This window comes from Lissotriton helveticus (genome assembly GCF_964261635.1).
Source record: "Lissotriton helveticus chromosome 1_1 unlocalized genomic scaffold, aLisHel1.1 SUPER_1_unloc_3, whole genome shotgun sequence".
In the NCBI taxonomy this organism is placed as follows: Eukaryota; Metazoa; Chordata; class Amphibia; order Caudata; family Salamandridae; genus Lissotriton; species Lissotriton helveticus.
The window spans coordinates 2,239,842-2,265,016 of NW_027611670.1; the positions used below are offsets into that span (position 1 = coordinate 2,239,842).

General features: G+C 46.7%; 2 protein-coding genes across 2 annotated transcripts in view; one reads left to right on the plus strand and one right to left on the minus strand.

Moving 5' to 3' along the window:
- Positions 1–25,175, plus strand: part of LOC144805858 (uncharacterized) — a 2,350,900-nt gene that overhangs the window by 349,128 nt on the left and 1,976,597 nt on the right. The window lies entirely within an intron of this gene.
- Positions 18,600–25,175, minus strand: part of LOC144805847 (uncharacterized) — a 108,933-nt gene continuing 102,357 nt past the window's right edge. The window contains exon 7 of the mRNA XM_078672325.1: positions 18,600–19,401. Within this exon, the coding sequence (XP_078528451.1) occupies positions 18,722–19,401 (680 nt within the window). The 3' untranslated portion in view covers positions 18,600–18,721. The remainder of the gene's footprint in view (positions 19,402–25,175) is intronic.

Consider the following 25,175-nt stretch of genomic DNA (forward strand, 5'->3'; position numbering starts at 1 on the left):
AATGGACAGCAGCATTCATGTGAGTCATAAGCATTCCGCCTCCAGAGCCACTCCCAGGCAGTGGCGGAATGGACAGCAGCAGTCAGGTGAGTCATAAGCATTCAGCCTCCAGACCCACTCCCAGGCAGTGGCGGAATGGACAGCAGCAGTCAGGCGAGTCATAAGCATTCCGCCTCCAGAGCCACTCCCAGGCAGTGGCGGAATGGACAGCAGCAGTCAGGCGAGTCATAAGCATTCCGCCTCCAGAGCCACTCCCAGGCAGTGGCGGAATGGACAGCAGCCGTCAGGCGAGTCATAAGCATTCCGCCTCCAGACCCACTCCCAGGCAGTGGCGGAATGGACAGCAGCAGTCAGGTGAGTCATAAGCATTCAGCCTCCAGACCCACTCCCAGGCAGTGGCGGAATGGACAGCAGCAGTCAGGCGAGTCATAAGCATTCCGCCTCCAGAGCCACTCCCAGGCAGTGGCGGAATGGACAGCAGCAGTCAGGTGAGTCAAGCACTCTGACTAGGGTTGTCACATTCCCAAGAGAAGTTTATTTGTTTTATCAAGTCTGCTAATGACTGGACATAATACTAAATAGAACTGGAAACAAAATCAGATTTATTCATTTGGAACTTTCGATTTCTGTTTTTGGTTACTCTAAGTAACAGTCATGTTATCAGCACTAGAACACGTTTAAAGTGCTATTTATTTTGAAAGTTTTATAGAGCGTGAACAAGATCCTTGCGGATAACAGAGCGCTTTACATTAAATAAGGTTTGTTTTAGATCAATTCAATGCATGTTAAACACATGTACATAACGTCATAAGACAGTAAAGCAGTACGTTTATGCAAAGAGAACCATCCATTTGGAGCAAGTAAGGGGTACAAATAAAGACTCAAGTGTCTAAGTGGACATTTGTCATAGTAAAGATTATGAGCACAGGTAGGTTTGGTCTCGCAATTTCTTTAGATAATGCTCAGGAGCATTTTGCCATGAGAATCGCTTTTACTTCCTGTTCGAAAGAAGCCATAGAAGAGCTCAGTCTGGTTTCTGGGGGTAAGGCATTCCGTATCCTGGGCGCCATCCCCGAGAAGGATCGTTTACAGGTTTTCTTCTTGTTGAATCTTTGGGGTTTCAGAAATAGGTTGTCTGCGCTTTACTTCTTTGTAGTATGTTCAGTTAAAGGTTGCAAATCTTACCAGCTTTAGGTGTTTTGCTTACTTTTTTACATGCTGGAATAACATATCGGCCCTGTGTTCATTTGATTTCTGAAACATGTGCTTACCTGCATTAAGCCGCAATAAAGTGCAAAGGGATGGGGATGTGAAATGCTTCATGATAATTTCTTTACTTTCATATCTTCTATGCTGACACATAATTTTGTATCATTATCTCAATGTTATATTTCAAGGGTTTCGAAGCAGTTTCAATGTATTTTAGGGTTCCTCGTTGATTAAAAAATGTCTAATATTTTATATTTATCTCTTTTCATACACTTCATTGCTTTGTTTTACTCGAGAGAAAATGTCCCCTCAAGTTTCACACATTTGGCAGCTCGCTGACAACACTAAAAGCCCTTCCATGTCTGGTGTGTTGAGCAGTTTTAAGATCTTCTTAGAGTTTCTTGTTAGTCAGTTGGGTGAAATGTCTGATTTTGATATGGTTCGCTGCTCTTTAGTGTTTGGTTTTGCTCGTGTGACAGTGTCACTCGCAGACGCTGAACGTCACTCGCAGACACTGAACGTCACTCGCAGACGCTGAACGTCACTCGCAGACGCTGAACGTCACTCGCAGACGCTGAATGTCACTCGCAGATGCTGAATGTCACTCGCAGATGCTGAATGTCACTCACAGACGCTGAACGTCACTCACAGACGCTGAAATCACTCGTAGACGCTGAACGTTACTCACAAACGCTGAACGTCACTCATAATTCCGCTGAAATGACGAGAATGACGCAGTCAGAGATCGGAAAGCTTGGCAGCTGTGCGTCACATGGCCAAAGCTGAGCACTCACCATAGCCCCCGGCAGCGCAGACATCAGACCTCCCGGAGACCCCAGCTGCTGTGGCCGCAGACCCCCGCGTCACACGCCTCTCCCCCGGTCCCCTTCACCTCCAGCCGGGACCCGCAGGGGCAGCCGAACCAGGAGCCCCTCTTCCTGTTTGACGTGGTCTCATAGCAACCGCGCCGTGACACCATCACACAGAGCTTCCTCCAGAGTCACCGCGTACTATGGGCTGGAGTATGAAAGCGCAGGGCGACGTTACCGGCGTGTCGGCCATGCCCCCTCCGCGCATCGGCTGCTGTGCGCTCGCCTGTACATCAATCATTTTGAGGACTCGATGCCGGCGCCGCGGTCACGCGCACAGCGAGCACTGGCGCGCAACACTGTGCGCGTGACACATAGAAGCACCGGGCACATACACCAACCGCCCACATCAGGTGGATGAGTGAAGCCCCGGATGAGGCTCCAGGGGTCCAGGCTGACAGCTGCCTGCCTGCAGCCTTCAAACACACCCGTCTTCATTCAACAGCGAGATTTTTATTATTTTTATTTTATTGTAATTACAATAAAATTAAAAAAAGAGAAAAATTTGATTTGTGAACAATGAGGCCTGAGGGGCAAATCACTTAGAGCAACTTCGACTCTACCCTCTATTAAAAAAAGCTGCATCATGATATGTTCCCAGCAGGGTTCCATTCTTCCATGTGTGTTTCTGTGGCTCTGATTGGCCCTGGGCCGGAGCCCCTGAGCGCTGCTGCAAGCGGGGGCATGGAAGGCTCAACGGTCAGTCCCCACCGCTGCCCTCATGCAACATCCAGTCCAGTGTACAAGTCCGAAAAAAAGAAGTGGGGGGACTAACCTAGTTAACCAGTATGCAAGGGGACATCACAGCGCGTGGCATCACAGAAAATGACATCACAGCGCGTGACATCACAGGAAGTGGCATCACAGCGCGTGACATCACAGGACATGACTTCACAGCGTGTGACATCACAGGAAGTGGCATCACAGGAAGTGGCATCATAGGAAGTGGCATCACAGGAAGTGGCATCAGATCTTAAGGCCCCTTGGACCCACCTCTCAGCCTGGTACGACACCTGATGGCCGACCACACTGGGAACAGCACCAACACCCACCGACCATGCACGCAACCTAGGATTCATCCTCGACTCCTCCCTCTCCATGTCTAAGCAGGTCAAAGCCGCCTCCTCCTCCTGCTACAACACCCTCTGCATGCTTCCCAGGATCTACAAGTGGATCCCCAGCGAAACAAGAAGAATGGTGACACAGGCCCCCGTCAGCAGCAGACTGGACTACGGCAATGCACTTTACGCAGTAATCCCTGCCAAACACGTAGGAAGACTACAACGCATCCAAAACGCCTCCGCCAGACTGATCGTAAACGTCCCCCGCCGCAGCCACATCACTACCCTACCTGAAAGACCTACACTGGCTCCCCGTTGACAAGAGGATCACCTTCAAGCTCCTCACTCATGAACACAAAGCACTCCACAACGCCGGACCAGCCTACCTGAACAGCAGACTCAGCTTCCACACCCCCACCCGCCAGCTCCGCTCCGCCAGCCTCGCCCTCGCCGCTGTCCCCCGCATCCAACGAACAACCTCTGGCGGTAGATCCTTCTCCTTCCTCGCCGCCAAGACCTGGAACATCCTCCCTACCCACCTACGGCAGACCCAAGACCTACTCGCCTTCAGAAGACTCCTCAAGACCTGGCTCTTCGAGCAGTCGCGGCACCCTCCCTCCCCTCACGGGTAAGTAGCGCGCTTTACAAGTACTTTGATTGATTGATTGATTGATTAAGGAAGTGACATCAGATCTTAAGCCCTCACATACATGTTTAGCAGGTCTATCATAAGTACATTTGAGCACATTTCGAGTATACTTGCAAACCCTCCTGATTTAGGCAGAAGTAACACTTTTGTACGCTACACAAAAAACAATGTTGCTTTTTGTCAGCATAAAGTTTCCTCTAGCCATAGTGCTTTATTAAGAAAAAATAGTGATGTTTAAATTATTATAACGCCTCCTCAGAGTTACTAAGCGCTATATAAATGCTATTTATTGTGTGTAAATACTGAGAAAAACCAACACTTCTGAGGTTCTTACTGTGCATGCATGTCTCCTGAACAGAGCCTGAGCAAACTGAAAAGCTGCCTCTTAAGTATGTGTGAAGTGCTACCAAAGTGCGAGCCTTCGTTTCCCCTCTGCTGCATTTCCTTCAAGGTGTGATGGTCCTGATTGCTGACAGCCAGGAGACTCAAACAAAAGGAGGCCTGATACCCCCTCAGACTCTGCCTTTCTTATGGGCCGAGCAGGAGTCACAAATAAAAGAGCTCCACCGATCCCCTGCGGGTTGTTGCGGATCGAAAGCAGATAACGAGCAGGCGCTGCTGAAAGTGTCCAGGTGTTTGCAAATTACACCGGTACAAGGTCAGCATCTTTTTCAGTGGGGCCCAACTTCTTGGCAGTCATCCTGTGAAAAAAGTGGGTGGATGGCGTCCACCCCTGACTCATGCCCTGATCCAGTCCCTGCACCCATGAGACTCCCTGCCCTCCTCACTGCTGCGGCCTCGCCGCCTGACTCCCTGCATCCATAAGACTCCCTGCGACCTGCCCTCCTGACTACCTGCACCTATGAGACTCCCTGCAGCCTGCCGCCCTGACTCACTGCACCCACAAGACTCCCCACAGCCTGACCTCCTCACTGCTGCGGCCTCGCCGCCTGACTCCCTGCATCCATAAGACTCCCTACAGACTGCCGCCCTGACTCCAGCACCCATGAGACTCCCTAAGGCAGGCTGCAAGGAGTCCCATAGGTGCAGAGGTTCTCAAGTGCAGGGATTCAAGAGGGAAGGCCGCAGGGAGTCTCATGGGTGCAGGGATTGACTCATGAGACTCCCTGCGGCCTGCTCTCCTCACTGCTGCAGCCTCGCCTCCTGACTCCCTGCACTCATAAGACTCCCTACAGACATGAGACGCCCTACGGCGCCGCCCTGCAAAGTACCTGCGCCCTTGAGACTGCCTGAGGCCTGCCTGACTCCCTGCACCCATGAGACTCCCTGCGGCCTGCCCTCCTGACTGCTGCGGCCTCGCCGACTGACTCCCTGCACCCATGAGACTCCCCACAGCCTGTCCTCCTCACTGCTGCGGCCTCGCCACTGACTCCCTGCACTCATGAGACTCCCTGCAGACATGAGACGCACTACGGCCTGCCCTCCTCACTGCTGCGGCTTCACCTCCTGACTCCCTGCACCCATGAGACTACCTACAGACATGAGACGCCCTACGGCCTGCCCTCCAAAGTCCCTGCGCCCTTGAGACTGCCTGAGGCCTGCCCTCCTCACTGCACCCATGAGACTCCCTACGGCTTGCCCTCCTCACTGCTGCGGCTTCACCTCCTGACTCCCTGCACCCATGAGACTACCTACAGACATGAGACGCCCTACAAACATGAGACGCCGTACGACCTGCCCTCCAAAGTCTCTGCGCCCTTGAGACTGCCTAAGGCCTGCCCTCCTCAATGCACTCATGAGACTCCCCACAGCCTGCCCTCCTCACTGCTGCAGCCTCGCCTCCTGACTCCCTGCACCTACAAGACTCCCTACAGACATGAGACTCCCTAAGGCAGGCTGCAAGAAGTCCTATAGGTGCAGAGAGTCTCATGTGCAGGGATTCAAGGGGGCAGGCTGCAGGGACTCCCATGGGTGCAGGGAGTCACTTAGGAGACTCCTTGCTGCCTGCCCTCCTCACTGCTGCGGCCTCGCCTCCTGACTCCCTGCACCATGAGACTCCCTACAGACATGAGACGCCCAACAGCCTGCCCTCCAAAGTCCCTGCACCCTTGAGACTGCCTGAGGCCTGCACTCCTGACTCCCTGCACCCATGAGACTCCCTGTGGCCTGCTGTAGCACCAAAGCATTGCAGCTCAAACCAGTTTGGCGCAAAACTGGACAAAGGACATGGGAGTATCCTTCCCACTGTCCAGCCCCTCCTCTGGGAAGGACCCCTGAATCATTCCAACCCATTCCTTAGGGTACTTAAGGGCTTACATGAGGGTGGGTCCCTAGATTCGTCGTGGGATTCGATTCAGATCAAACTTCACGTCCTCTTCAACCGTATGAACATTCTGACCGCGTCGGACTGACCACATCAAACTTTGCCTTATGTACGGAAACTGCAACCGGGAAGACTCCATCGGCTCCTGATCTCTTCGTTCTGCAAGCCCGCTGCACTGCCAGAGTCCGCGCACCATACAGGCCCCTTCCAGGTCCTGTGGACACCCAAAGGAATCTCTCTTGGAGTGAAGGAGTCACTCCGATGGATCCGCAGGCACCACAACACAGCTGACTGATTGCCGATCCTGGTCTCCAACCGAGTCGGTATCACAGATGATTGTTCTACATTTTAATGGACCCCTGCACTGTCTTCAAACTGAGTCTGAGGCCAGGATCCCTTGTCAACACCACTGGAATGGAGTCCCTGTGTCGGCTGGCCATTGTTAAGGCTCTCCAGAGATCTTCAGACCCGTCAAGGGTCTTCCTTGGTTCCCCTGCTTGCTCGGGTCCTACCCTGACTTACTTGAACGTTGTGAGTCTCTTGGACCTTGCTGATCCCGACACTGTACCTTTTCGTCTTCTTCCACGTTTTGCTGTTGCTACGGCCTATTCTTGCTCCCGCTGGGCACCGACCCCCTGGATATCGACAATCCGATGTGGGACTGCTCATACAGCATTCCTGGTCATCCTCAGCTGATCCACATAGCTGCAGAGACAAGGGCACTGTCAACTCTCCTGCAACAGCCGACACTGGTGGTCACTCGACGCCCGTGCCCCCTGGTCACTCCTGAGTGACCTAGACCCTGTCCCTTCTGCTTGCAGGTTCTACTCTTCTTGAATCCACTCCTGGATTCCTCCAGACTGTTCCAGCTTACTTGCCAAGAACATCTAGTTGTCTAACTGTCCATCTTCCATGTGGTGTCTTCCAAGTCCTCTGGAAAGGGTCCTTTTTATAAGAATTACAACTGCAACTTCCCCATTGACTTACCTTGAGCAAGAAGTTGTGTATCCACTCAGCCCCCCTCCTCCCCGTCTGTGTCTCAGCCCGGGCTGCTTCAGTGCAGCTCCAGCTGCTGTGGGATCGGCTGGGCAGAGTCTGGAGTCTTATCTCCAGCACACCCGAGTTTTTGACAGGTCGTTAAAGACCATTTACATATTTACATGCCTTTGTAAACAGGTTACCAAGACTAAGGGGCTTTTCTGGTTCCAGTACCCCCTGGGTCCCCACTCTGCCTATTCCTTACATTTAAACAGTTCTATCAAGCGCAGCTGTGAATAAAACTCCAGGAAGGGAAGAATGTCACAGTTCAACAACAAATGAAATTAACTAAAAACAGAAAAAACATTCATACATCTTAAAAGGTTTTTTTCTGTACACCAAGGGGCGGATTTACAAGCCACTTGCGCCACTTTTTGCGTCACTTTTTCCCATGTTAAAAGTGACTTAAAGTGGCGCAAGGGGCTTGTAAATCTGCCCCAAAATGTTTTTCACTTTTGCCAATTTCTATTATAAGAATAATGTATCTTATAAAAACATTATATAGAAGTCCCATTGCATCTAAGCACTCCAACTCGTGTGAATTTGGTCCTGTGGATGTGCTGGAGATGTAAAAAAATGAAAGCACTGAGGGGCAGATTTACAAACACCTTACACCACTTTTGCGCCGCCATTACGTCACTTCTGTGACACAGCGGCGGCGCAAAGCAAGCGCCATGCTGCGGGGGATTTACAACTTGACACATCTAGGGAGCTATGTCACGTTGTAAAGGCCTGCGCCACATGTAACCTGCGTCAGGTTTCATGTGGGTGTACCGCCGCAGGGTGGGTGTTCCGGCGCAGGAATGCCTCTGAAAAGTGCCTGAGTGAAATCTACAAGATTTCAATCAGTCACATTTTCGACCCCGCTGCGTCAAAACCTTGCGCCTGCTTGAAGCAGGCGTAAGGTGTGACGCACCATGTGGAAGATAGGCCGGGTTGGCACAGTGCTGGAGTTGTGTCGCGCCCACATCACTACTCAGGCCCTGCTCCAACCTGAAGCCGCCAGATGCAACACGCATCTGCCTATCCTTGCGCCATGGCATGCTGCATTGTAAATGCGCCGCATCCGTTGTGGCGCAACAATGGCATTGCGTGTCGCACGTTTCTTGGCGCATCCCTGCTGATTTCCAGGGACGCGCCAGGTAAGTAAATCTGTCCTTAAATATGTAGGCTTAGGAAACTGTTTGTTAACCTGTGGCAATGGCAGAGCCATGAATCAAGGCTTTTTGCCCGCTCCTGCTCTGGGACCAAAACTTGTTGTGCTGCTTGGACCACAGCTGGAGTTTGATCAATATGCAGATTCTGCCAACAGGTTTGGAATTTTTTGTCATGAGGGGGTCCTTACACCTGAATATGTTGGCAGGGGGGTCTCGGCATCCAAAAGTTTGAAGACCTCTACCATAGAGGATTATTGTTGAATTAGTATAGTGAAAAATGCAAGTAAATTTTAAGTGGTGGATAGGTTAGTGAGTTATTTGGATTCAGAAGGATAGAAGAGGAAAAAAGGTTTATACTGCGCTTATTACCCCTGATGGGGTGTTGAAGCACGCTACTCGAGAAACCCATAATAGATTTGTGGTGAATTAGTATGGTGAATTATGAAAGTAATTTGAGTGGTGGATATTAGTGAGTTATTTGGATTCGGAAGGATAGCGGAGGGATAGAAGCGTAAGAATGTTTTGCATTCATATAGCACCTGTTACGCCTGATGGCTGTTGAAGTGCTTTTCTGGCGAGTAGTACGCTACTCTGGAACCCATAAGGATTGCTGTTGAATTAGTATGGTGAAACATGAAATTTATTTGAGTTGTGGATATGTTAGTCAGTTATTTGGATTGAGAAGTGTTGGGGAGGAGTAGAAAAGGGAAAAAGGTTTGCCTTTATATAGCGCTTCTAACCCTGATGGGGTGTTGAAACACTTCATAGGCGAGTAGCACTCTTCTCTGGAACCCATACAGGATTAGTGGTGAATTAGTATAGTGGAATATGGAATTTGAGAGGTGTACATGTTAGTCTGTTATTTTGATTGAAAAGTATAGTTGAGGGATAGAAGAGTGAATAATTTTAGGTTGTTTTTATTTCAATTTTTAAGTCATAGCAGTAGGAGGAGGCTTTTGGATGAGTAAAAAGGGGTTTTGGAGGGGAAGAGTCAGAGGGAAGGGTTTAGAAAGGTTTGCTTTGGGGATCGGTATAGTAAAAGATGTCAGATGATGCACGGAGGGTAGAGTAGGAGAGAGTCTAGAAAGGGTTATTTTGGGGATCATAGTAGTGGTATGGGGTTATGGGGTAAATGTGAGAGTGGATGTAGAGGATATATTGATAGATGTATAGGGTGAAAGATAGGGTAGTGCATTGGTTAGAATAGTATAAAGAGGTTTGAGATGAGTCAGAAGGTTGGGCCAGAGGATATATTGAGAGAAGTATAGGCTGAGAAATAGGATAGTGCATTGGAAATGCCAAATTAGAAGAAAGTTATAAATATATAGCTCCATAAGTACATTGAAAGTATATAGATGCATAAAGGAGGTAAGTAGATGTAGATTAAAGATATTGATGGAAGTACAGGATGATAAATAGGGTAGTGCATTGGATATGCTTTTTCAGGAGAAAAGTAACAGACACACGGATCCAAGTTCATGGAGGGACATAGATGCACAATGGAGGCGCCAGCTGACATTTGAGGAGGATTCCTCCAGGGGACAGCACCTCCATCCATAGCTACATTGGTTGTAATCACTAAATATGCGCCTTGCAGCTAGAATTTAAATCCAATAACTATTGTGCATCTTTGGGCCCACTGAGGAAGCAAATGTCAATTTGGGTCTTAAGACCCATTCCGCTTAAGGATCCTGTGATCTGTATGTATTGATTACCAACTCCTGAAGAGGTTGCTTTCAGAGGCAAAACAAAGAAGCATGGACAATAATACTCTTTCCAGAGGGAAATGGATGAAAACCTTAGCTGTTGACCTAAGGACTGAAGCCAGAGGAATGGAGCTGGAGCATTTGTTCTGCTCAAGGGTAAGCTTTCATACTGCAGAGTCCATAATCGCGTGCAAGCGGAACGAGAGTGATGGGTTGTGATAAACGGGTTGTCGATGTTCAGAGTGAGCCACCATACTTCAGAAAAGCCTAACGTAGGCTTCCGTGGAAGCTCTTTACTTTGATGGGCACGTCGTAAAGGTAAGGGAAGCGCTGGTGACTTGAGTTAAATAAAATCTTTCAGTGATGCCATGCAAGTATTTTAAATGTGATTATTCAGAACTGGGAATTCATTAGCACTATATGAGCGAAAAGGCATGAAACCGTGCATTCTAAGTAGTCCTTCACGAGTTTAATGATTTAATAGCTATTAATCCTCACTTACAGCTGAATACGAATATATAAACTTTTCCCATGGAGTTATAGGACAACTCCGATGCTTTTGATTTGAATAAATGATGCGGCGCACATCAAGTCTCATGGCGGGGATTTCAATCTGAAGGTGAACACTTACATGATAATGCCACCCGGCCACTTACAGCAGCTTGAACTAGCAGCCTTGGGGAGGACAGGGATATGGAATGATGCACCCTGAACATCTAATGTAAACTCTCTAAGCTTCTGAAGCTGGAGAATGTCCTGTAAAGTGACACAGGTACATTTTGAGCTGGTACATTTCTGGAATTGAATGTCCATCTCGTAAACTAGTCCCAACAAGAAACGACTTGAAATAAAATTACTTATTTTGCGATAAATTTGAGGGTCTCCTTTCTGCAGCAAGAGAATCCGGACTTGCAGCAGACTGAGGGGTTGGTGCACCGTCTACAAGATGAGCCCGATAGGGGCTTCAATAAACTGAGTTGCAGCCTCTATTGCCCCAGGTCCAGGACCCACCTGTCCAATGTTAAAGCAGTCTATTCTTGTAAACCAATCGAGATTCCCCTGCTAAATGGGCTGATTTAAAAAAATGTTTTTACACGGGAAGGAATGGGTGTTTCAAACCACACACTCTGCAGTCAGAGAAAGTAAAGTGAATCTGACAATCTTGGTGGGGTATAGAGTGTTGAAAGGAAAGACCATTAAATACCTGTTAATGAACTATACACATTCAACTATACACATTCAGCAGGTAGGAAAGCAAAATTGAAGCACATTTTTTGTAGTTCTGAAGTGTGTTAGAAACAAAGATTTTAATAGGATCAAATGAAGACACTACTTGGTGATACACAAATGATTATATCACCATGTAAATTAAATGCAGCACACTAGCGCTTTAAATCTGCTGAGCCAGAGACTGCATATTCGTGCATTTTCCCATAAGAAGGGAATTGCCTGAAAGAAAAGACATTGGCCCACATGCATCACAGCAAAAACCGGTCACAAACGGGCAGAATCTCAGAATCTGCCCTTTTGCGACCGGTATTTTTGCATTTGGGATGCATCATCCCAAATGCAAAAATCGCAATTTAAGTCATCTCTAAATTGTGATTACCTAAATTGCCATTGCATTTAAGGAATCGCAAATTGAGATTCCTTAAATGCAATGCATTCAAGTAAAAAAACTAGCGATTTCGCTAATTGGGAGCGCAAATTAGCATGAAGTTGAACATCATGGTAATTTGCAAAAACTTTGAAACATTTTTCAAAGTTCCATTTTACACACACACATGCCCTTGGGGCAAGTGTGTGTGCAAGATGTACTCATATGCAGATTTCAAGCGTGCAACAGGGTGTCCTTTTGACACCTTGGCACCCTTGAAATTGCATTCTCAATTTGCGATTCTCTAATTGAGAATCGCAAATTGAGAATGTCTTCCCATTCATTCCGATGGGCCTCTAGGCCCATATGAATGAATGGGGAGGAATTCCTTAATTACGATTCGCAATTTGTGAGTCGTAATTAAGAATGTTTACAAATAGCTATTTTTTCAGTGATTTCTACATGCATAGCCTTTTGCTAATCCTTACTAGCGAATCCTTATTTGTTGCTAACAAGGAATCTCAAATGACATTGTTGAGGCATGTGCCAGATTGTTGGGTCTGAATAGGAAATTCTTCAAGCCTACAACGGGAAATAAAGACTGAAGAAGGTTTTTGAAATGTATGTTGTCTGTTTTTAAAAAAGATATGGTGGTTCTTTGAGCACACAGAAAGAGTAAAGTTGATTTAAATTTTTGATTGTCTGATGGGTTTACTTCTGAGGTCCAGAGGAGACTGAGATGGGTACTTCTAGCTCTTGCTATGGTTCGGGACTAAAATTCCGCTCATAAAAACCAAACACAAACTATAAAGAATTACTTCATTAAAGTTACCAGGTCTCGGACCACTGATACCAGAATCCGAGTACAGGACCTCTCATTCAGACAAGCGAAGCAACACATTAAATCCACTAGAGTAATAATGTTAAGACGCCAGACCCTTTATATCTGAATATAAAATCATTTATTAAGCTATTGTGCTTAGATATCAAAAGCAAATCAATCTGCAACAGAATAATATTGCACTCCATAAAGTGTGCTAAATGACCTGACAAGTCACAAGCATCTATGAAAGTGTTTATAGTTTTAAAACATGTGGAAGTGAAGCTGAGCAAAGTTGGCCGGTGAGTCTACCTGAACCCTCCCTGCTATGGAAGAGCGGCCTCTTCCAGGGAACTAGAGATGCTAACACACTTTGTTAATGTTTTGTCAACACAATTTTCTCATGTTGGGGACTAAGTGTCGTTTCATTTAACCCCCTCTGCAGGATCTTTATATAACAAATCAGTATAATAAATTTTCAAAGTACAGCTTAAATGCCTACAACCCGGAGGCTGACGCGGAATTGGCATCAATAACTGGCTTTTGTCAAGCAATAAAAGAAGATCTTTCCTCCTCCCCCTGTTTCTAACCTGGATAACACCCACTCTTCTGTCCCCCCCACCTCTGTCAAATTACTCTCTTAGATTTTAATTGCATCTCCTGGTTTCCTCTCTATGCCTTCATGTTCTGAGAGTTCACTGTAGCTAGTCCGTTCCTCTCACGCGTATCATTTAAGTGGATTGTGTTGGGGTGATACTAAGAGATACCAGGGGGTGGAAGTTCCCTGACATCTGTGGCGAGATAACCTAGGAAAGGGACCCATAATGTGTCAAACTTCAGAGGATATACCCGGTTAGCAAGAAAGCAATCTTTTCCACTTCCTGAATAGTGCATAATCTACAGAGGCAGTCATGTACAGTTGGTGTCCTTGTTCTCTCCCAAAGGGCACTTACAGCCTTTCTGATGGACGTCTGAAGGCTGCTACATTTAAAGCTATATAGATAACTGATGGTTTGGTACTGACCTGCCCATTTATTGCTCGCATTTGTGATTATTCATTTGTTGATTTAGGGCTTGGCAGGTTGGATGCTAGAGCCAAGAACAAGTTTGGGTCCAGTGAGGCTTAACAAATGATTTGGGGGAAGCGTGAATCAAACCAGTGAATTAATGATAGATGGTCAAGTAAACACAGAAAGGGTAAAAGAGAAGACAGACAATCTTTCACTGTGCCCACCTCAAGGCCTTGCTGGACTAATGAACGAACACGCAAGGGAACACCCACCAGTTTAGAAGGAGACAATGTTTCAGGCACCGCACCAAGCAACTCTTTCTTCCCAGTGCACTGCAAAGATAGACATTGTAGAATGCCATTTGGCCACAAGAATGGTATCAACTACCTCGGTTGTCAAAACAAACGCAGGAGGTCCATCTGAGGCCGCATCGGAGGATAGATACTCACACTCAGGAGTTCTGGGTACCACACTCTCCGATCCAGCACAGGGAGTGGAGAGTGACTTCGGCCGGGTCTGTCTTGATCTTCCTTAGAATTTGAGGCAAGAGGAGTAGAGGTGTAAATACATCCAGATGCCCTTCCTTTCATTGCGGCTACTACTGAGTATCTTGTCAGGACTGCAAGGAATAGATTTGCTGAAACTAGTTTCTTGATAGTGGCAAATAAATCTAGTCAGAATGTACCTACAGGACCCATAAGTGCCATCCGGCGTTCGGGATAAGGAGGATACACAAGGAGCCTCACAGCCATCCGCACTGAAACCCAGGATTGACTCCTAAAGGTCGGGTTCATATCCTGAATGCTCTGGCCTCCCTGCTACAGTGGACAGGCTTTAAATGCCACAGTCTTCAGAACTGCCCCAATGAATGGAATGTTCTGCTCAGGGCTCAGGTGGGACTTCGACTCATTGTCGGCGAAACCCAACAAAGTGAGGAGTATGACCATTGTCCATAGGTGGTCTGCGATTGATTGTGGTGCGTTTGCCTTTAGCAGCCAGCTGTTGAAGCATGGGAATATGTGTCCTCCTGACATCGGAAGTTGGGCAGTTGCCACTACTATCACTTTTGTGTACCCCGAGGTGCCAAGGTAAGGCTGAAGGGGAGCACAGTATAATGAAAAGCTACTGGCCCACCTTGAACCACAGGTAACGCCAGCGAGACTGCGGAAGGGGAATGTGAAAATATATGTCCTGTAAGTCTAAAGACACCGTCTAGTGTCCTGAGGCCAGAGCCTGAAGGTTCCGAACCAGAGTTAGCATCCAGAGGGCAGAGGTCCCCCATGAGTTTGAGGCCTCAATCTTTCATTGGAATGAGGAAGTTACAGTATCCTTCTCTCTTCCCTCAATCTGCTACCCACTCCATGGCATTCTTAGACGATAGAAGATTGACTTCCTGAACCAGGACTGTGGAGTGCTCTTCCAAAAGTTGCTCTGGTGTGGAAAGAAGATGGAGTGGTAAGGTAATGAGAGGTAGGGCTCAGCCTCTTTGATCAATTTGTAAGACCCACCTGTCTGACATGATGGGTTCCAGTCAGGGCGGAAATGGTGTATTCTGCATTCTACTGGTCAGCTACGCAGGAGCCTGAGGACAAACTAAAGCAGCTTGGTAGCCGCCTCAGCAAGCAAAGAGGAACTGGAGGATTGCGGTCCCTCCTGGTTTGAGTTGTTTATGTCAGGCCCACGCCCATGGCATCGACAAGGCTGGGACGGTTGCTGCAGTGCACACTGGGAGGTCTGGCATTATCTGTGAGCGAGCCCCCCAGGGCTTCACTATTGGTGGGGGACTGTTTAGCTAGTATCAATAACCCCAGGGATTGTGCTGCTGCACAACTGTCTTTGAATCACGCCAGGGCAGTATAAGCCCCGTCTATGAAAAGTCTGGAGCTATCGAAGAACATGTCAAACAGGGATGCTGCAGGTCTCCACAAACCTCGTCCGGGCGTACCTTCTGAGCATGGCGCCAGTTCCAATGACTCTGCCATTGCGCTCTCTAGTGTCCAGGTGAGATCAGAGCGCATACTTGCCTGCGTTCTGACCATCATGGACCATTTGGGCTAACAAGGCCCGAGGTCCTCTGGGGCACCATCAAGATTTCACTAGCCATGTCCCATGAGGCTTGGGTGTACTTACCAAGATAGAAACTCCATTGATAGAGCTGGGTGCTAGATTATCTGAAGAAAATATCCTGTTTATGAATGCATCAAGGTTTTTGGATTACCTATCGGGATGATTGGTTGGAAATTAATTTTGATTGACCTTGTCTTTTAAAGTTTGAACAATCAAGCTTTCTGGTTTACGGTGCTTGGTTAGGTCAAACCACTGGCGGGCATGAGGATGGCTTAGAACATGTATCAAGGCGAGCATCTGTAAGGGCTTCAAGAACGGTTTAGATGAAGCTGGCCCTGGCTTAAAGGATCTCCGTCAACACATTCATCGCCATCCATCAGGCCCGTGATTTGCAGTGGAAGCAGGACCAATGCATTAACTCAACCTCTTCTTATAGTTTCGCCTCAGCTTCCGAATCAACTTTGAGAGCATAAAGGTCACTTGTCAAGTGACGCAGTTTCATGATCTATCCTACGCGGTGGTCCCCCACACCAGAAAGACCAGATCGGGAGGCCGCTCCTTCTCCTTCCTCGAAGCCAGAGCCTAGAATGCTCTTCTGCTCCACCTCCGACAGACAACATTGCTTCCCATCTTCGAAAGAAACCTCAAAACCTGGCTCTTCGACGGATCCCCTCCTTGATAGACTGGAACCTGCACACCCTTACCTCCAGCGCCTTGAGACCCGTACGGGTGAGTAGTAGTGCTTAACAAACACCTGATTGATTGATTAATTGATCAGAGCCCAAGCTCCACAGACGCAGCTTGTGCAGGTCCATGTCAGACATCTGCTTGCTGTAATCTAGGTGTTCAGTGGGGACTTTGTTCCCTTGCTCATTGTGACTGCAGGAAGACTGGAGTGGAGCTTCAGATCCGTGCCAAAGGGTGCAGAATGCAAGGAACTAACGTCTATGCGCGGGAGTGGCACATATATGCTGTTTCTCTCTGTCAGTTTTAGGGCAGTATAGAGTCGCCGCAATGCCATACTGCGCCACCTACTGATGCACAGGAGCATTGCTGGAAGAAGTCTCCAGATGGGGCTTGGATGGGTTCCAGAGGCGAAGAATCTGCAGCTAAAAGTATCCATCAGAATTTTTTATTTTGTTTTACATAAAAATGGGGAGTGATTTCTGTAAAACAATTAACAAACAGCCCGACACTGCAGCAGTTTCCTCTTAGCACAGGGGGACACTTACCCATATTTCTTATTCATGACCATCATAGCTTGCACATACACAACTGGCAGGAGAGCCACTCGACAGAAAGTGCATCTTCAGACCCTGTTGATCTGCCTATTCTGGGGCGGAAGGACTGCAAGCAAAGAGATTCGAAAGGTGGAGCTGGACGAGTCCCCACAGAAGAAGAGTAGCAATTCTACCACCCTTTGAAATGAGGTGCGAGAACCAAGATGTGGCTATGGCCTCCCAAGGGTTAAGGGTTCCCTGTTAAACTTAGAAATGCATTTTCTAACAGAAGGTTATCCTAAGGGCACTTGATCTGCAAATGAGTTTGTTAATCTATGAATGGAATTTAGGCATTTGGTATCTAAACAGATCCTTTAATGAACTGATGTTAAAACTAAATATCAATGGTGACCGGTGTGAACCCTGGCGGATTCCATGACTGATGGGTGGCAGTGAAGATAAAAAATATTCACACTAAACTCACCGCTTTACATCCACCACAAGAAACAACAAAACCAGACAAGGCTCGACTTGTAGAGCCGGGCCAAAATGGAGGACATGATCAGGGCAGTCGAAGGCCCAGAAAGATGAAATGCTGCCTGCATGGACAGCCCTCCATTTGCTTGGACATGGGAGTGATTACAAGCGCAGACCAACAATATCTTTGCCTCAGTATTGATGGACTCCAGATTTCTGGTTCTTCAATCGGTCCCAGGTTTCACCAATGGTGCCTTGTTACCTTCTCTAAAACAGCAGCGCCTCCTGGTAAGCTATCCTAATTTACATCATGGGCTCTGAACTGGATCTCTTTAAGAGGAGGGGGCCATTGCAGGTCTGTAAAGAGCTGACGGACAGGGAATAATTACTATATAGTCTGTTCGGTCATTTTTGCAGCAATATTGGATTGAATGTTAAGGTTTTTGGAGATTACAAATGTATTCAAGGTTTTGTGCACAGAGCCTCTCTTCCCAAAGACAACTTGAGGTCACATAATCTGCACTGCTTCATACACTGCCCGTGGTATGTTCCCTGCTACATCAGTACTACTTCACAAACAATTCTTTTTTTACTCTCACATCCTCTTTGAGGCATCACTTAGTTCCTGGACCACATCTGCGGGCTTTGTCCTCTGCCAAGTGGTCACCTGATGAGTAGAACAGCTGCCGGCAGACCCCTTAATACCCATGCTAAGAGTGAGATCTAGCTATTGCGTGGAGATGGATTGCACTAGTGGGTTAAAAGATATCTGGTACTTTGTTTGATACTGGAATAAAAGAGCCATAACCTCCAAGGACGGAGTCAAGTATACGTCTTTTCCAGGTTTTTAAGAAGTGTGGCACACTGCCTGTTCTTTTTACGCAATACTGTAAAATTGACTGCGCATTTCGCTCTTTGATGAGTAAAAGCCTGTTTCCAAACCTACGATGATGGACCTATACTCACTGTGTTTTTGTAAAGGAAGTGATGTATATCTGCTTTCTTGTTTTTTAGGTGTACCTATAACATTCCACCCACCTCCTTCCTCTCATTTCTCTGACGTTTTTCTGGTAATGTACATCTAACACACACTGTAGTCTTGGGATGGCAACTCTACACTCAGCTTCTTTTTTTTGTATACCAGGTCAGGACCTTCATCAAGAGACAACGGTTGCTACTATTCTCTCAAAGTAAATCCAGATTATTGTTAACACTTAGCTTCTTTATGGGGTCCATACCTAGTCCCTTTCATAGACTCAATTTCTAAGTTCGGTTACAAAATCAACGTAATGTGCCACAACACATCTAGAACGATTTATACACTTCACAGTTTAGACCAGATGCTGCAATCATCACTGGCCATCGTTATTCCTCTCACTATTTGTGGGGAAGACTTGACAATCAGTTGCAATATAATTTCTTCTTCTGAGCCATATATGTGTAGTTGTCTTTAATTCTATGTGGATGTCTCTTATAACTCTCTTTTTTATGCATTGGTAAAACGACGATAACAACTCCATGTGCTCCCTAATTCGCTCATGGTCCACACTTTGGTATTTACATAATTTCCACTAGATGGAGCTCACAATCGTCTACCATGTTTGGGTGTATTTTCTTGTGGACCTGCAGGTAGTCCTTTCGGTTGAATCCTTTTCCACATACAGTGCACCGATGCAGTCTTTCTCCTGTGTGCATTTTTTGGTGCCTATGGAAAGCTCCTATTTGATTGAAGCTTTTTCCACACACGGTACAATGATAAGGTCTCTCCCCTGTATGTATTCTCCTATGTATGAGCAAATTTGACATTGCTCCAAAGCTTTTACCACATTCAGTACATGCATATCTTCCTTTTAAGCTGTGTTCTTGATGATATTGTACATAGCAGCTCTTCGGGCTGGTTTGCCCACTGTCAGCATGTGTGCATGGTTTGCTACTTTGCGGTGTGGTTGATTCACAGAGAACACTGTTGTTTTTCACTGTACTCTCACAGCTCTTGTCTAATCTCCACTCGTAGGGTGTCGACTTCTGCAGAGCACTGCAAGCTCTTGGCCAATCTGCACTTTTCTCTCCTCCTTGTTCTTGAGTACTCGCTGGTGGCATCTGGCTATTGGAATGTCTTCTCTCAGAAATGTTCTGGACCATGTTTACTTTCCTCTTTTGTGCCACAGATTTGAAAATTGCAGGTTTTTCATGATATTGAAAAGAGGTACTCATGTTGCTCTTCATCGATCCATTTCCTGTAATATTGAAATAAACGAATGTTAGCTTTCTAGAAGGGAAATGGTGCATCAATCATTTCCACAGCAGGAGTGTATCGAAAGGCAGTAAGAGCGCAAGCTCTGTATACACAACCAAGCACTTTGTGGCTGGACCATGGGTACCAGGTGGTAGAATCACGACTGACTGACTGATTAAAGAGTTGTAAGGGTAAGCAGTGAAGACATTAGGCATTCTTTATGTTGAGACAATAACAGCATGGAGCCGGAGAGAGGACAATACTTTGTCTGCAGGCAGACATAGACTGTGAAAAAAAGCAGGGAAATGGGTAAGAGTTCAGCTCTCAATGAAGCCACCCACGAAAGCTACAGAATGAGCCTAACAGGTGCAGACAGAACAAACTACCCAGACAGGCTAATAGGAGTGAACCATCACCACTTTCTCACATGTGCAGACTTGCAGAAGGAACCACTGAGACAGATCAGCTAGAGAGCCACTACCACTTTGTAACGTGGAGCGACAGGAAGCCAGTCAGAGAAGCCATCCAGAGAGAGCTATTGACATCTCGTAACATGTGCAGACCTGCAGAACTAAGCACCTACATAGGTGCCGAGAGAGGACCACTGCCACCTTGTAATGTGTAGGAAGAACGAGCCACCCCGAGAGAACCATTGCCACCTTGTAACATGCAGACCTACCGAATGAACCTCCCAGGGAGAGCCTGTGCCTCCTTATAACATGCAGACTGAACGAGCCACCCAGAGAGAACCACTGCCGCCACCTAAGGTGCAGAACTGCAGAACAAGTCAATCGAACAGGCCACCCAGAGGAAGCCTTTCCCACCTTGTGACATGCAAGCACAATGAGACACCCAAATAGGCCACCTAGAGCAAAACATTACTGCCCTCTAACGTGCAGACAGAACAAACCACTCAGACAAACCAAGCCCAACCCACTTGTGCTGTCAAACTCCCATTGCAAATCAACCAACCCCTTCTAAACAAAGCCACATGCTCATTTCAGTGTTTGACTATGCTTGTGCTTTTTTAATATCACTCCATAAAACTGCTGAGTCTGCCCCAACTGGAGTCAGAGATATACAGCCTAATTCACAAAGGTAATGTACACTTGTGAGTACTTTTACACTTTTGAATAAGCTTACTAGAGGCGCGAAAGGTGCAGAAAGAGCAAGAGAAGTGCAGAAAGAAGCAACAGAGGTACAAAAAAAGGCAAGAGAGGTGCAGAAACAGGCAGGAAAGTTACAAAAAGAGGGAACAGGAGTGCAAAAAGAGGCCCAAGGGGTGCAGAAAGAGGCAAGAGGGATGCAGAAAGAAGCAAATGAGGTACAGAAAGAGGCAACAGAGGTGAAGAAAGACGCAAGAGAGGTGCAGAAGACATCAAGGGAAGTGCAGAAAGAAGCAGGAGAATTGCTGAAAAAAGCAAATGAGGTGCAGAAAGAGACAACAGAGGTGCAGAAAGAAGCAAGAGCAGTGCAGAAAGAACCAACAGAGGAGCAAAAAGAGGCAAGAGGGGCACAAAAAGAGGCAGCAGGGGTGCAGAAAGAAGGAAGAGAAGTGCAGAAAGATGCACCAGAGGTGCTGAAAGAGGCGCAAAGGGTGCAGAAAGAGGCAAGAGAAGTTCAGAAAAAAGCAACAGAGGTACAGAAAGAGGCGAGAGAGGTGCAGAAGCAGGCAGGAAAGGTGTAGAAAGAGGAAAGAAGGGTACAGAAAGAGGCAAGAGGGGTTCAGAAAGAAGCAAGTGAGGTGCAGAAAGAGGCAACGGAGATGCAGAAAGACGCAAGAGAGGTGCAGAAACAAGCAAGAGAAGTGCAGAAAGAGGCAGAAATTGCTGAAAAACAACAAAGGTGTAAAAAGAAGCAAGAAAAGTGCAGAAAGAGGCAAGTGAGGTACAGAAAGAGGTGCAGAAAATGACAAGAGATCTGCAGAAAGAGGCAAGAGAGACGCAAGAAAGGGAAGAAGGGTGCAGAAAGAACCAAGAGAGGTGCAGAAAGAGGGAAGACGAGTGCAGAAAGAAGCAACAGAGGTACAGAAGGAGGTAAGAGAAGTGCAGAAAGAGGCAAAAAAGTTGCGGAAACAGGAAAAAGATGCTGAAAGAGGGAACAGGTGTGCAGACAGAGGCAAGAGAGCTGCAGAAAGTTGAAACGACAAGTGCAGAAGAAGGCAAGTGGGTGCAGAAATGTGCAAGAGAGGTGTAGAAAGAAGCAAGAGCAGCGCAAAAGAACCAACAGAAATGCAGAAAGAGGCAAGAAGGGAGCAGAAAGAGGCAGGAGAGGTGCAGAATGAAGCAAATGGGGTACAGAAAGAGGGAAAAGGGGTGCAGAAAGAAGCAAGAGAAGTGCAGAAAGAAGCCAAAGAGGTGCAGCAAGAGGCAAGCGAGGCGCAGAAACAGGCAAGAAAGGAACAGAAAGAGGGAACGGGGTGCAGAAAGAGGTAAGAGGGGTAAGGAAATATGCCAGAGAGGTGCAGAAAGAAGCAAGAGCAGTGAAGAAAGAAGAAAGCGAAGTACAGAAAGAAGCAAGAGAGGCAGAGAAATAGCAAAGAAGGGTGGAGAAAAAGGCATGAGGGAGGCTGACATTTGCAAAAAAGGTGCAGAAAGAAGCAAGAGCAGTGCAGAAAGAACCAACAGAGGTGCAAAAAGTGATAAGAGGAGCACAGAAAAAGGTAGGAGAGGTGCACAAAGAGGCAAGAGGGATACAGAAAGAGGCACGAAGGGTGCAGAAAGAGCAAGAGAAGTGCAGAAAAAAGCAACAGAGATACAGAAAGAGGCATGAGAGGTGCAGAAACAGGCACGAAAGGTGCAGAAAGAAGGAACAGGGGTGCAGAAAGAGGCAAGAGAGGTACAGAAAGAGACAAGAGATCTGCAGAAAAAAGCAACAGAGGTGCCGAAAGAGGCAAGTAGGGTGCAGAAAGAAGAAAGAGAGGTGCAGAAAGAGGCAATAGGGTGCAGAAAGAAGCAACAGAGGTGCAGAAAGAAGCAAGAGGGGTACAGAAAGAGGCAAGAGAAGTGCAGAAAGAGGCAACAGAGGTATAGAAAGAGGCAATAGAAGTGCAGAAAGAAGCAACAGAGGTACTAAAAGAAGCAAGAGGGGTGCAGAAGAAGCAAGAGAAGTGCAGACAGAGGCAACAGAGGTACAGAAAGAGGCAAGAGTGGCTTGCCCACCATTAGTGCCAATTTAATACCCACATTTAGCAATAAGTAACAGGTGACCATTCTTGGTATGCAAAGGGCCTTCCAACACGCTCTAACACTTGTTGCTGCATTTTTGGTAACATTTGAGCTGTTTGAGCTAGAAACAAGATTTTTTGTGTTCAAATCTGCAGATTAGGGAGCAGACAATAGATTATGTGGCTAATGCGGAAAATGTATAATTGTGCGAAAGTCGGTGCAGCCAAACAGTTGCATAATTCCAGTGGTCCTGCTCATACCTCTGACTAGGTCCACAAGTGCTCCTCATTTATTCCTTTTTTTTGTCTCACTGAGTTCATAGTTGAGCTTCTATGGAAACGAGGAAGACTAAACCTGAGGTTACCAGTCCACAACACAAGACTATCATACCACATAATTACTCTCTATAACACAGTCCCACCCTACATAATTCCTATACACTAAATACCACATACTTTCTATCCACATAATTTCACCGCACAACTTACCACATGATTCCACTACACACAACGTACATCCACTCCAAAAAACTTTAGTAAAAAACTTTTACATTTACGCCAATAGCTCTAACTCTCGCAAATGCAAAACCTATTACATCGCAAACACTTCTTTAACTAGTAGTCACGTTTGCAGAGTGGTGGAGAGAGGGTGCTGGGCCTCCCATCAGTGCTCAGGAATTCCGCTGCGTAGGACTTACAGGAGGTACCAGGAGGGCTTCTTGGCCCCCAGAGTCCCTCAGGAGTAAATTGGACTTCATCCCTCATCCCGTAGTCTGCCAGGCCACGTTTGCAGAGTGATGAAGAGAGGGGGGCATGGCCTCCTAAGACGTTTTAGCAATCCCACTAGGTGGGGCATACTGGAAGTAATATATGAAGAAGTTGGCTCCCAAGGATGTCCTGGGGGCCAAACTACCCCTCCTAATACCTCCATTACGTCCCACACAGCAGGATTGCTAAGTTCTCATAGCAGGCCACGCCCCCTTTGCCCACCATTCTGTAAACGCGCTCCCTGGCGTGCTCTTGGATGGGGATTGAAGTCCCCTTCGCTGCTGGGGGCCTTAGGGGCCAACTAGCCTACCTCTTACCTCCAGTAAGCCCCACACAGTGGGATTGCTGAGAGGTGGACACAGGCCATGCCCCCTTTCTATACCACTCTGCAAACGCACCTCCTGGAGTGCTCTTGGTTGTGGGATGAAGTCCCCTTGCCTCCTGAGGGTCCCTGGGGGCCAACTAGCCCTCCTGCTGTCTCTAGGAAGTCCCACACAGATGGATTGCTGAGAGTGGTCTGGGGCAACGCCCCCTTTTTACACGCACCTCCTGGCGCACTGCTGCTCTGGGGATGAAGTCCACTTGTGTCCTGAGGTCCTCAGGACACAAAAAAAATGTTGTATGATTTTCTTTACCTTATAACTCCTGGTTGAAAATTTGGACACAAATACTGGTTAGTTGCTGGTTGTTTCCCTTGCTCGAGTTGTTAGTAATTCAGATCTATTGATTGTTCCTGCCCTTTTTTTTGCTCTGGTCGAAACCGTTTCTGGATAATTCCTTTCCTTGAATTTTGCGAGCGTTTTGTTCAGAATATCCACGTATGTACTGGCCTGTGAAGAGATTCTTTTTATTCTTAACAATTGAGAATACGGCAGATGTTGTTTTAAGGACATCGGATGACAGCTGTCAAAATTTGTAAAGAATTGTTCCTGTCTCGACTCTTTGTGTATACATCTGTCTCAATTCTGTTGTTTTTGCATATCACTACTACATCTAGGAATGAAATACTTTCTGTGCTGACCGAATGTGTGAAATGAATGTGGTTGTCTATATTGTTGAAGAATGTAATAAAGTCCTTAATCTTATCTGGAGGCCCTTTCCTTATGAGAAAGATGTCATCAATATAGCGCCAAAATCTCAGAATCTTCTCATTCCATCTCGGGTTGGATAAGATGTTGTTCAGTTCCAGACGATGCATAAACAATTTAGCTTAGCTGGGAGCAGCACAATTGCCCATAGGTGATCCGGCTAATTGTAAGAAAAAGTCATTGTTCCATGTAAAGTAACTATGATTTAAGGTGTATTGAAGTAATTCTAAGAGGAAGATCTTTAATTCTTGTCTGATGTTGTGGTTGATTAGAAACAATTCAATTCCTTCTATGCCTCTGTTGTGCGGAATGGATGTTTAGAGCGCACATACATCGATGGTGCATAAAGTTATTGTCATGGTGGGATCCATGTTGGTGGCGTTTAATCTGGTTAAGAAATCTGTTGTGTCGCGCATGTAAGTAATTATTTGTTTCACTATTGGTTGTAGATGTTTGTCTAAGTACCTTCCAATTGGTTCATGGATGGATCCCTTCGTAGACACAATTGGACGGCAGAGTGTTTTTTTGGAATCCTTGTGTATTTTGGGAAGAATATGCAAACTGGAGCTCCACGGGTATTCTTGTATCAACTATTTTTTGTCCTTTTCAGTGATCACACCCATTGAGCAGGCATTCTCCACAATGGTTATTAATATTTTAGCAAATTCCCTTGTTGGATCCTGGGGTAGTTTCATGTATAAATCAACATTGTGTACATGTTCACTAACTGTCCTTTGGTAGAAGTCTGAATCC